Here is a 13,906-nt window from a genome sequence, read left to right on the forward strand (position 1 = left end):
TTTTTTTTGTCCTTCTCACTCATCGACGCAAAAGAAACCGAATTCAAATTTATCTTTTGTTATACTGTCAAACTTGACATAAGAACAAAAGAAAAATTATGCACACACGTAAGTAAGCGGGCGTGATGCAAACTTAAATATTTAGAATCTAGGCATCCATACGAGTTCAACGAGCTATCACACGTTACAGTAGCTTACGATTTGGCTGAGATATTAAATTTCAAAATTTTGGTTTTTGTATGAAAATAAGCAAAATTTCGTTTTTTCAGATAACTGAAATCGCCTACGTTAGCTAGTTATAGTTAGTTTCTAGGCACTTTCGCATGTAGCCCTCACTTCGTTCGGGCTACAACTCGCGAAATTGCCTAAAAACAATCGTCCAAAACAGATACTCAAAAAAATTTTCATGTAAGGGGTCGAAAGCCAGAGAAAAATCTCAAAACTCCCTCATTTTCGGCCCCGACACATGAAAAGTTAGTTTTTATCGGTCCTCAAATGGTGACCGAAAGTAAAAAAATTCAGGCCTTGGGCCGAAAGTAAATGTCACTGTCATCATTTTACTTTCGCCCCGTGGGCTTGCGTATTTGCGGGCCGAAAGTAAATGTCACTGTCATCATTTTACTTTCGATCCTCATATGTCTCGAAAACACATGTTCACTTGATTGAAAGTACGCATTGAGTGTAGTGTTGTGTTGACGATAGCCAAATGTTTTGTGAGCAAGTGAATGTATGTTTACATTAATTTCATTTGTTAAATTGTTTTTATTTTTATACCTTTTGTTTGTAATGACGATGTCCACTGATCAATCAATGGTTCGCAATAAACGGCAGATATAAAAATGAAAAAGGCAGTTAAAAAAAACAAAAAGGCAGTTAAAACGAGCCATCAGAACAGTCGGAGCGTTTGCTGCGACTGAGCCCCGTACAAACCCGTATATCTATTGCGTACGTGACCCTAGTGCGTCTGTCACCCTACTTTGACCGTAAGCCTATTGCGCCGGTTAAAGTAGTTAAAGTAAAATTATTATGTAATGTGTACATCTTAGAAATTGCGCATAGCGCAATTACGAAGCCCCGTACGACGTTCCTTTCAAATAAAACAAAAATTTCAAATAGTCCTAAAATTTTAATTTATTGAGTATAAATACACATAGGGCCTAGTATCGGCCTCAGTCCGAGGATCCAAATTTAATTTTTTTTTCAACTACATTCTATTTGGCCTTTCCAAATGAAAAAAAATTACGAAAAACGGATGAAATTTGCTCGAGTTATATGTAAAATACACATAGAGCCCTAGTAGCGGCCTTAGTCCGAGGACCCAAATTTAATTTTTTTCAACAACATTCTATTCGGCCTTTGATTACCTTCCAAATGAAACAAAAATTACGAAAAACGGATGAAATTTGCTCGAGTTATATGTAAAATACACATAGGGCCCTAGTAACGGCCTTAGTCCGAGGACCCAAATTTAATTTTTTTTTCAACAACATTCTATTCGGTGTTCGATTATCTTTCAAATAAAACAAAAATTACGAAAAACGGATGAAATTTACTCGAGTTGTATGTAAAATACGCATAGGGCCCTAGTAGCGGCCTTAGTCCGAGGACCCAATTTTTTTTTTTCAACAACATTCTATTCGGTGTTCGATTATCTTTCAAATGAAACAAAAATTACGAAAAACGGATGAAACTTACTCGAGTTGTATGTAAAATACGCATAGGGCCCTAGTAGCGGCCTTAGTCCGAGGACCCAAATTTAATTTTTTTTCAACAACATTCTATTCGGCCTTTGATTACCTTCCAAATGACACAAAAATTACGAAAAACGAATGAAATTTACTCGAGTTCAATGTAAAATACACATAGGGCCCTAGTAGTGGCCTTAGTCCAAGGACCCAAATTTAATAATTTTTCAACAACTTTCTATTGGGCGTTCGATTACCTTCCAAATGAAACAAAAATTACGAAAAACGGATTAAATTTACTTGAGTTCTACGTAAAATACACATAGGGCCCTAGTAGCTTTTCACTTCTAAGGCCCTAACTCACGGTCCACTCACCCGATTTTAAAAAACTTTTTTTTCCTGGATTGGTATTGACAATACCTATCATTTACATTTCCATCGTTTATTTTGCCATAAATATCACCAAAAGACCTTAAATCACTTAGGTGGCCCTAACTCACGAAGGGCCGACCCGAATATGCCCATCTTCGAACTTAGCCTCACTATTTTGACTATCTTTCAGGGGAAAAAAAAATTTTTGATATCGGATTTGATTTACTCAAGATATCGACGTGACGGACAGACGGACAGACGGACAGACGGACCAAATTTTTATTGCGGATTCGTCATCTATGAACATAGGCAAACACTTTGCCTTTACCGTCTGCTTCGAATTCCATCAATTACACACGGCATCGTAATCCTATAAGCCCCTTTGTACTTCGTACGGGGCTAAAAATAAAAAATGGAAATGAAAACAAATAATTTTGGAGGCAAAAAATTCAAAAAGGTAGTTATTAAAATGCAATTGTGGAGTTCAAATTGTGAAAAAAGGCAGTTATGGCCGTGTAAACTGGAGTAGTATTACCTGGCTTTTTTATTTATTTTTAACTGAATTTTTGAAAAAAATGCTAACTGCCTTTTTGAATTTTTAGACCCGTACGAAGTACTGGGGTTTTATAGGTTTACGCATACGTTTGTAACACGTCGAATTGGACTCCCTGAGTAAGGGGAAACCTATTGTGGTTGTCCAGAGATGCCAAATCAGCAAGGAAAAAAATGTCCGTCTATCCGTCCGTCCGCCCGTCCGTCTGTCTGTCTGCACGATAACTTGAGTAAAACGCATCCGATTTTGAAAATTCTTTTTTCCCCGTTTGGTAATGTCAAAAGACAGGCTAAGTTCGAAGATGAGTGATTTTCGATCGACCCCTCCCGAGCTGTGGCCCAATAAGTGCTTTACGGTTTTTCGAAGATATCTCCGGACATTTAAGCACTACACTTGTAAGTGATACGTCAAATAAAAGGTATTTACAATACCGATCGACAAAAAAAGAAGTTTATGGAAATCGGATGACCGACTCGTGAGTTAGACCCCTTGGTGTGAAACAGGCACAGGGCGGCAAGCAGTTTTTGCTTGTAGGTCGGCCACATTTGAACATATTTCGTCTGTTTTAGCTTTATTAGATAGGTATTGACCGTACCAATCAGGGAAAAAAATTTGAAATTATGTTCTCCGGAGCGTGAGCTAGGTCTCTTGGAGTGAGCTCTTATCTGGCTACTCGGCCATACAGTGAACGTGGAGTATTTTGTCAATATCTCTAGTAAATGTCGACCGAATTTCATGAATTTTTTTTTGTTTGAAAGGTATTAACGAATGTAAAGCGTCGGTAAAATTTCCGGTCTCCTAACAAAATGGCTGCCGGTGGCCATATTGGATTTTAATAAAAGTGATATATCTTGGGGAAAATGGTACTTACAGAGTTTCTGTTAACATGGAAATAATTTGTTATGTGTGTGGGGTGTTTCAGGCATTCCATGTATGGACATCTATATATATATATCTATATTCACCTATATTGAGCTATATACAGGCATATAGAGCTATATAATAGCATATTTATCTGTGAAATGTTTATTTATAGTGAAATATAGGTAAATATAGCGGTATATAGCTGTTTAAATAGGAATTTATGAAAGTTGACTTCTTACGGGGCTGTCTATATTGCCCCCGGCAATTTATTCGTGTATGATAACAAGAAAAAGACTGGGTAATGTAAGTAAAAATTACCTAACATCTAACATAGCTTTTCAGTAGAGAATGAAGTAAAAGAAATGAAGAGTTTCACAGTAAAGGCTTTTGATATGAATAGGTGTTTCGTACAGGTCGGCGTTAGCTATGTTTTATCTGCTATTTACTTTTTTTTTAACTCAACCACCTATGCTGCCTTTTTATTGATTTTTACTGCCTTTTTGAAAAAGGTTTATCTCCTTTTTTGAATTTTATATCTGCCATTTTGTATTTTTTAACTCAACTGCCTATCTGCCTTTTTATTTATTTTCAACTGCCTTTTTTATCTCCAAAATTATTTATTTTAAACTGTCCTTTGTGTATCTGCCTTTTTAATTCTTTTTAACTGCCTTTTTGAATTTTTTATTTCAACCTTTATATTAATTCATTGATCAATATGCTGTGTAATTAAGCAACTTATGTTATGTAAGCAGCACATTTTATGTTAAATATATGTTTCTTTCTAGGGGTTTCGCTTCGCTCGTATCGGCAATCTCACATCTAGTGCGCAAAACAAACCCATCTTGTTATGAAAATAGCTATAGTCACACTGATGAAGGGTTGTTAATGTTGAATTATTGTAAGACTTCCTGCTTTCTCAATTATCTAAAATATTTTTTTATAATTTGAACTAAGCCTAGAGGCACAGTAGCTGGAAAAACCTTCCAACACTAGGAAAATTTGGATCTTCATATTTTCCCTTCCATTCATTCAATCAATTTAAAATGTTTCAAGGTATACGCTTGCTTTGCTAAACTCTTCCTTCAACAGCAATAATTTAAAACTTTTGAAGCTCACTGCCGCCGAAATTCATAATTTATATTTTTTTATGTTTGTGGCCCATAAATACCTATAAATACTTAACTCTCACATAGTTACAAGAATATTTCTTGGCTAGAATACGGCTGGGTAGATGTTGCCAAAATTGAGGTTTCCATTTTTCCACCTTTCATATACGGGTTAAAAAGTTCTTGGTGGGTAGTTTGTGATGGCTGCTCTACCTTCCTTCGTACTTGTCGTGAAGGATGATGACGTTCTATACATTTCTTTTTTTTTGTGTACGTATTCTCTCTATGAAAAAATAACTTTACACTTCACAAATCACAATGTACAACAACGAAGTAAAGTGAAGGAAGTGCAACGAAACTACACTAAATAAAGTCACGCCAAGAAGTCTGGGGAAATATATTTCCCTTGAGCGGAAATCCATATCTATTGTATTGTATAATTTTCGAAAGCTAAAGTATGTGTGCTGGTGTTATATTCTACATATATCTGCTAAATGTATTGTGAACATTCTCGTGTAAAATAGAAATTTTCCAGCGTCGACTATTTTAATTTAAATTTAATTCGAACTAATTGAGGCAAAACTTTAGTTTACAGAAAATAATTTATGCAAAAATTTGTTTTGTTATAGCCGAATGATGTGCGAAATTTGCCGCAAAAGACTTGTATGAACCTCGAATTGGGGCAATTAAGAAATTAAGAAATTTGTCGTTTTCTCGAAACAGGCGACTCATCGAAGTGCTTCCGCAATTTTGAGGACATTATTAGTTGTTCATCATATGTTTCTCCTATTTCCAGGCCTTCACCGCCTTAAAAATCATCATATTTAAGAAGTTTTAGGATTTAAGATTTTCGTTTTAGGTTGTTTTTGGGAGCTTTTGTTTCCTAACTTTCAACAATGCTATCATGTCCGCACGTTAGTAAGCGGGCACCACACAAGTCCACTACAAAAAGTGATCTTTTAAAAATTTTGGGGACGGCGGAGCATATTTACAGCAACTTTTTGACCTCTCCCCTTTAATTTCAATGATCCCCAAACTAGAATATCTGAAATCTAGAAATCCATACGAGTTCAACGAGCTATCACACGTTACTGCAGCTTCAAAATTGGCCGAGATATTGAACTTCGAAATATTGATGTTTGTATGAAAATAAGCAAAATCTCGAATTTTCAGATAATGCAAATCGCCTACGTTAGTTGGTTACTTAGTTCCTTTCCTATGGAAAAGTGGATCCAGCAACTCCTAAACGTTTCTATAGATTTTTGCTGAAATTTTGGTTGTAGGCTAATAATGGCCCAAAAATATGAATGGAATTTTCGAAAGTTGGAAAAATCCATATCTTGGGACCTATAGCTTCCCAAAGTCTCCTTACTAATGCCATATAAAAGCCAATTTTCATGTATGTGTGTGTTGTGTATTTTGGTGCATGATATCGAATTTTTTGATGGATTTGGGTTATTTTCGATATAAGTGAGGTGTTCCAAGGTTGGTTCCTAAATTTAGGGATGACAGATGATTCCTCTGACACTTCCTAAGGGGCCATCTATAAAGAACAGCGCACTAAATTAAAAAAAAAAACGCGGACGTTCTTTATGGACGTCCCCTAACTTCCATCGGATTTTTCAATGGATTTGGGTTATTTTCGATATAAGTGAGGTAGTCCAATTTTGGATTCTAGATTTTGGGATTCAGACTGATTTCTCTAGAATTTTTTAATTTCCATAATGCTTTTTAATGTTGTCCAAATGATATACTCACAAAAGAGGTGATATCAGTCAAAAAACCCTTAAAGGGTAAATGTGACGCAAGTCCTTTATCTTACTTACAAAATAACTGATATCGCTGAGGGTGACCCATTTTGCGCCGTACGCAAAAGTTTTATTACCACAAGATGAACCCAATAAATTTTAGAAAGAAAATTTGACAAAAAAATAATTATGCGTCACATAGTGCCAGATGTTGAAATGTTGTAGGAAAATGGTTAAAATATGGAAAAATACGTCCTGACCTTTAACCTTTAAGGGTTTTTTGACTGATATAGATGTTTACTATTCGAGAACAGCGCACCGACTGACGAAGCCATTTTGTCTGTTTATCTATTTTTAGGTAGTTGACTACCACGCTGATGGAGAGGTGGTGGAGATGTTAACTGTTGGAGAGCTGCACAACGATAATTCAGTAATATGGTAGTTGACTACCAAACTGGTCAAATTTCGCCTGGGTTAACCTGACCATTTACTGAGTTCTGTCTCAAGGTCAGTGAGAGAAAAACCAAGTACATGACAACTTCATTGTCTGATGGCAGACCAACCGCAACCTTAAGTGCGAATTGTACAGATCGCTGATTCGACCAGTTGTAGCCAGCATATGGATCGGAAGCTTAGTGCATGACACAAAGTGACGAACAGACACTTTTGGATTTTGAAAGGAGAATTCTTCGATCAATTTTTGGAGGTGTCAATGTGAACGGCAACTGGAGAAGAAGATACAACCATGAGCTGTATCAGCTATACAAGAAGCCTGATATAGTCAAATTCATCAAAATCAATCGATTAAGATGGCTCGGTCATGTACAAAGAATGAACGAGGAACGTGTACCACTGAAACTGCTAAATACAAATCCCGATGGAAGACGCAGACCAGGAAGACCAAGAGCGAGATGGAAAGATGCAATTGAGTCTGATCTAAAAGTACTAAGAGTGAGCGACTGGAGAACGTTGGCGCGGAATAGGTCCGATTGGAGAAGATTGCTGGAGGAGGCCAAAACCAATAGTAGGTTGTAGTGCCCGCCTAAGTAAGTAAGTAAGTAGCCTGACCATTTCCGTGCATACACGAGAACACGATCATTAACGCTAGGAGCTAAAGAGAGCCTCAAACGATCAAATTGATATCGCGTCGTTAAGATTGATGTTGTTTTGTAAGATAAGTTCGTTGCTTCTTCGAATTAGATATTCTAATAATCGTCCTTTAGACTTAGATCGATCGATCACTGTTTGCCACATGTGGCATTTAAACCGAATACTAATTGCTTTCCAGCGTATATACGATCTGTGAAACATGAATTTAAGGGCTTCCGAGCGTAAGCTGAAATTGTAGCCCTACATTTGTGTGTTTCGAAATTTTTGATCGCTGATATCTTTTTACGAGAACCCTTTTTGAAAAATGAACAACCACATTTTCGAGTAAAAATATGTCAGTTTTGAATAAAAAATAAAATTGTCTGTGAAAGTTACATGTGCTTTGAGAAAACTGTACCGATGCCCCAAATTTGCATCAAAGGTACACTTTTCTCAAAGCACATGTAACTCCGTTCTTACCAATGTGACGGGCAAAATGTAATTTCTCAAATCGCTTCATGTTTCGATTTGGCTTATTGTTCTCTGTTTGACACTTGATTAACGTACAAGACATCTATCATCAATGCCATGAAGTACTACAATTGTCTTTGAGAAGCTACATCACTTCTACCAACAGAGGACGCCATCCAACAAGCATGAGAAATCGATGTTGTTTTCTTGTTCTCACCACATAAAATTGCGATAGTGAATGATTATTCAGCGAAAGAGAGGGAGAGAGGTAGAGAGAGATTTAAATTACCGGGTCGGCCAATTTTTACGCCAATTTTTGATATCTTTTTACATGCTTTTTATTGCTTGAAATTTTTTTAGAACGAAAGTCCAATCCTATTGATGACATTTTTCGCCATTTCTCTTCAACCACCATTTCTCTTTCAAACTTACCAAATCGCCCGATTGTTGCAATTCGATTATAGCCGCCGATAGTTTTACCCTCATAGGCGATCCTTCTTCGACGACCAGTCCGTAACCTGGATTCAAATTCATTTTCAATATCAATTGGGCATAATTCATTTTGTTGTCACAACCTAAAGAATTCAGAAGTCCACCAACTTGCTGTAAATCACAATCTCGTTGCACAATATAGTCTAATGTGTTTGATTCCATGAAAAATGCATAGTCTTCCGCTTTCACACGTTCAATGCCTACGAACGTGAACCAAATCATAAGAAATAATGGGACAAGAAATGTTTGAATTTATACTCCAACACCTTCATCATTTGTTTGTACTAATGTTGAGGGTTCTGCCTTTATCATGCGTTCGTAAATCTGTTTGTATGTTGGATTATCTGATCGTGCAAAAAACTGTAATGTTGATCCACCCGATTTACAACCGAATTTTGTAGTTTCCAATGCAGCAAGTTCTTCTACATTCGTAAAGGGTAGTGCTTTGCCGTCAGATGGACCTGTTGATTGTATTGATTTGAATATTTTTCCAATCTCAATTTTCATTGAAATCACGTTTGTAAAGTATGCTGATGCCCAGGCTCATAAACGGAATTGTAAAGTCCGCCGCCGCCTCCCTGAAGTAATTTTTAAATATTGAGGAAAATTAAAGTCGTCAGGCAATTGTGTCTCCAAAATGCTATACCGTTCGCTGGTAATAGTAATGGGTGCGGCACCGATTTGCGCACGACCAGAGCGTACTTGACCGATAATACCATTCCATTCTCCATCAACTAAATGACCGTATCGATTATCTGGTACGAGATGCACCTCATACTTGAAACCTAATCACGTTTAAAGTGCTGTTATTTGATCCACTTTTCAAAATAATTTTATCAAAGATGCTTGGTCATTAAGTAGACTTGTTTTCCACTTACCTAATTTTTTGCCAATTAGATCAAGTAAATCAATAATGTATCCTTCAAACCTCTCGTTACCAGTTAGAGTGGTGTCGTCTCGTAACATGACAAATGGTTCTGCGAGTAACGTAGCCACAGAGATGGTAGTCTCTTCATCTAAGAGTTAATTATCATCACTTTTTGTTTGCTTGGAGAAAAACGTGACGATGAGATTAAACTTACGTGTGTCACATTGTGCATAGACTATTAGCACACCGAACAATATGAAGGCTTTCAAAGGGAACAGCATGTTATACTTCAGAACCGTAACAACGTTATACCAAACGACTAATGTAGAACCTTTCACTGATGATCGACTTATATTTCCATTCAATCAAGGACGTTGTAAACGATGTTTGCCTTGATTCAATTAATAAATATCTGGCTAATCAGAGTTCGTGACCTCAGATTTTTTATCAAGCGGCGCCATATTTTCATTTCGAGAGTACTTTGTATATGGTAATTGCATAAGAAAGAAATGGGATTATCAATTGAAACGTAAGTTCTAATGCAAAATTACGTATATTGATTAGATTAATCTGGACATAATGTTTGACCTAAATTGTTGAAGGTCGACGATAACAAATGGTGTCATTTGTTTTCGTTAGTTTCTTTTATATAACTCGCCCACCAAGTGTGGAAAATGCCTCTACGTCGCGTCGTTAGATTTTACGCGAAAGCTGATACGAAAACTTTGAGATTGATTTGTGAAATCTTTAAAATACGGTTACGGTGATACTGTTCGGGTAGGATCGCGGTGGCCTCTGTTAAATATAAAAAAATGCTACTTTCCAAACAATTTGTAGCTGGCGCTACTCTTTTTCCAAAACGACACTGGCAACTACTATGAATGAGTGATTGGTCTTCGCTGATTGCACATCGAGCAATGAAATTTAGAGATTTCTTGGCTATGAATTTGTCAATTCTGGAAGTTAACGCTCTTCAGTACAACGTTGAATTGTTGGCGAAACGGAAGTCTCCTTGATTACATCGAGTATTCGTGGTGGATCGTGGAAGTAGTTGCAGAGCGATTTCTTTGATTACCTGGAGCAGGTAATTTAAGAAACGAATGATCTTAAAAACCTCCTAAAACTTCTAAAATAGGAGGATTTTTAAAACGTGGGAGGACTCAGCTCAAATTTCTCGAGTTTTTGTCCCACTTGCTGGAAAAAGTTGTTTCGCGAGTTTTAGCCCGACTAAGTGACAATGACAAACGAAAGTGCCTAAAATCAACCTACCACAACAGATTCGTAATCAACTTTTCATGCCAAGGGCAGAAATTCCAGTTCCATTTTGAATTTCGACCACACTTTTACGGCGTCAATTCACTGAAATTATGATACACAATTCAATTATTTAGACAATTGAATGCGATCGACGCTGAATTAACAATGACTTCTGACCTAATCGAATAATTAATTCACTTGCAGGGCTGATTTTTCGGAGTTTCAATTCTAAAATTATTGAAAATTTCAAAAAAAACTTACGAATTTCCGAAAATATTTCGAATAATAAGCCCTGTTCCTGGATGTGCCCTACTCTAATTTATTCCATGGAGTTAGTACTGACATTTTTAACACAATGACTTTTATAACAACGAGTGAAGAACGTGGCAGACGCTGCGAGGTTAGCCCCGTACGAACACATAGCCCTTGTTACTTTTAACGCTATTGCGTGTGTACATGAACCTACTACGTACGTGACTCTATTACGTACATGACCCTGTTGACTTTGTAACCCTTAAACAAATTAAATCTAGACTGGTATTTCGCACGATAAAATATGTCCTTAACATCAGTTGGATCAGTTGGTTTCGTATGATTTTAAGTAGAATGATACGCAAATGAAAGAGTGATATTCGTCTCATACAATTTTACATCTTACTAGCTCAAAATCAGTGTGTCCAACACATAAAATTCTAGCCCACGTTTTTCTTCGACATGTCGTATATATCTCTCATTCATATATATGCTTCAATTTCCCCACTCAATTAAGATGGCAAAGACACAACCACACATTACATTTCGTATTTCTTGTTGGGATCACATATTTTACGTAATTTTGTTCGAAATTTCCTCTCTGGATGCTGTAACCCCCGAGTGCACACGAAACTAGTACGAAATTTTTACATAAAGCATACATGGCGTATAGTCCCTATTACTTCGTACGGTGCTAAAATTGAAAACTACAACCACATTTCATTTCCATAAGTTTTTTTCTGTATATATTTTGTGTATAATACCCGAAACCAATCTCCCATATGTATAAATTAGGAGTATGTATTGTGTGCTGTGCAGATAACATTTTGCTTTTCATTCTTTCAATGGGTCTGCGGCTGATTTATGCGTAAACTTTTTTTTTGTGCAGAAATCTGGGTGTTGTTTCTGCTGTTGTTGGGAAAAGTTTTTCTTTTATTTTCTAATGCATAAAAAAAGTTGAAAGCCCCAGCAACATAACTGCGAAGTACTAATAAAAAGACAAAAAAAAACTAAACTATTAATATTTATGTTTGCCGATATTTTAAAAGGAGAAAAGGATATTTCGAAAACAAAATGTATTTTGTTGTTCCAACTAGCTATGTTATGTTACATAATTTATGTATCCTATATAACAAAACCGAAAAATCGTTACACTTTGGTTCACTTAGCTTCACCTGCGTTCACCTTTCACCTAGTTGCACCTGCGTTCACTTCATCTAGCTTCCCTGCGTTTACTTCACCTAGCTTCACCTGCGTTCACCTTTCACCTAGCTTCGGCTGCGTTCACTTAGGGTACGTTTAAATTCCTATTTAATCGTAATTCTCTGGTATTCATAATCTCCTAATCATGTCCGGAGCGATAGCGGAGGACTTGACGCAGTCTAACTTCCAAAAAATAGCCGAACATTTTAGTTTCTACCCTTTGGTTTATATCGCCACAATACATATTCTATCATATTTTCGCTTCAAATACGAACAAAACGAGCTATCACTCGACTATATAGGTTTAAATTGCCGGAGATACACCGTTTTGAAATTGGTCACTTTTCATACAAAATACACCAAATAGACTTTTCCCAAACAATCAAAATCTTTCAACTTACTCTGTATGTTTCTATCTATCTATCTATCTATCTATCTATCTATCTATCTATCTATCTATCTATCTATCGACGGTCGATCTCGGAAACTAGTCAGCCAATCTCCATGAAATTTTGCAGAAACCTCAGGGTGGGCATAAAAATGAAAATGTGATACGCCATTACCCCAAGAAAAACCAGAATTTTGTTTTATTGGCCTCGAAGTGGTTTCTGAGTGTGGTTTTCGAGGGTCGGGAACGCGTTTTCGGCTGTAGCTTAGCTGTATTGAAACCTACAGAGGCAAGCGACCCAACAAATGAAAGGTATTCGTAACACGATTCGAACAAAAAAATAATTACAAAAATGGGGGCAGATTCGTTTGAGCTAGAGTGATTAGATTGAGCTACTCGAGCGTAGGATGAAAGGACTAATATTTTTGCGATTATGATAGATAGAGAGTTACTTTCTTCGGCAAAGTCTCAGATTTTTACGAGTAGAACAGACTGGCATATGTGAAAAATGTCGAAAGTTAGAAATGGATGGGCCAATTAGGATTTTAGAGTTATTTCTTGAATGGTGGCAGATAAAGAGTTACTTTCTTCGACAAAGTCTAAGTCTCAGAGTTTTACGAGTAGCACAGAGGGGATTTTCTTCAAATTTTCGATTTTCGTCAAATTTTCAAATTTCTTCAAATTTTTGATTTTCGTCAAATTTTCGATTTTCGTCAAATTTTCGATTTTCGTCAATTTTTCAATTTTCGTCAAATTTTCGATTTTCGGCAAATTTTTGAATTTCGTTAAATTTTCGATTTTCGTGAAATTTTCGATTTTCGTGAAATTTTCGAATTTCGTCAAATTTTCGATTTTCGTCAAATTGTTTAATTAGAACTATTCTAAAAAGCACTTCTAAAACGACTGATATCCCAACAAAAACCTCTTAGAGAAAAGTGTGACGCAGTCTTTGAAATACAATTTCTAAAATGAATGATATCACTAGAGTTGACGCTTTCAGCTTCGTTACGCAAAAATTAAATTTTACACCCAATTAGTTCAAACAAGCTGGCTTAGTTTTTCTCATCATCTACCAAATAATTTTTACCAGAAAAAATTGACTGGAAACAACCAAAATTTTACCAAAAAAGTCTGCGTCGCATGTGGCAGATAAATTTTCTTGCTGGTCTGTTCCTGAACATCTGCCACTTTGCGACGCAGACTTTTTTGGTAAAATTTTGGTTGTTTCCAGTCAATTTTTTTTTTGGTAAAAATTATTTGGTAGATGATGAGAAAAACTAAGCCAGCTTGCTTGAACTAATTGGGTGTAAAATTTAATTTTTGCGTAACGAAGCTGAAAGCGTCAACTCTAGTGATATCATTCATTTTAGAAATTGTATTTCAAAGACTGCGTCACACTTTTCTCTAAGAGATTTTTGGTGGGATTTGTAGAGAATGATACTTCTCAGCGATTTGTAATTCCAAGAGAGAAAGAGAGAGATAGAGAGAGTTGCACAAAAAGATGTGAAAGTAGAAAAGAACTAACTCATTAAGTGTTGAAAATGGATATTCACAACGC

General features: G+C 36.3%; 1 protein-coding gene across 1 annotated transcript; it reads right to left on the reverse strand.

The window, feature by feature from the left end:
* Nucleotides 1–8,201: 8,201 nt before the first annotated feature.
* Nucleotides 8,202–9,584, reverse strand: LOC119071579 (glutamate receptor ionotropic, kainate 1-like). Its single transcript, XM_037176523.1, has 7 exons — nucleotides 9,463–9,584; nucleotides 9,259–9,396; nucleotides 9,027–9,165; nucleotides 8,897–8,958; nucleotides 8,647–8,841; nucleotides 8,464–8,580; nucleotides 8,202–8,406 (listed from the first exon to the last, which is right to left on the reverse strand). Exons 1-7 carry the CDS (start codon nucleotides 9,527–9,529, stop codon nucleotides 8,264–8,266), a joined length of 861 nt encoding a protein of 286 aa, XP_037032418.1. The 5' UTR covers nucleotides 9,530–9,584; the 3' UTR covers nucleotides 8,202–8,263.
* Between the last annotated feature and the right edge of the window lie 4,322 nt (nucleotides 9,585–13,906).

This window comes from Bradysia coprophila, assembly GCF_014529535.1.
Source record: "Bradysia coprophila strain Holo2 chromosome IV unlocalized genomic scaffold, BU_Bcop_v1 contig_5, whole genome shotgun sequence".
NCBI classification, from domain to species: domain Eukaryota; kingdom Metazoa; phylum Arthropoda; class Insecta; order Diptera; family Sciaridae; genus Bradysia; species Bradysia coprophila.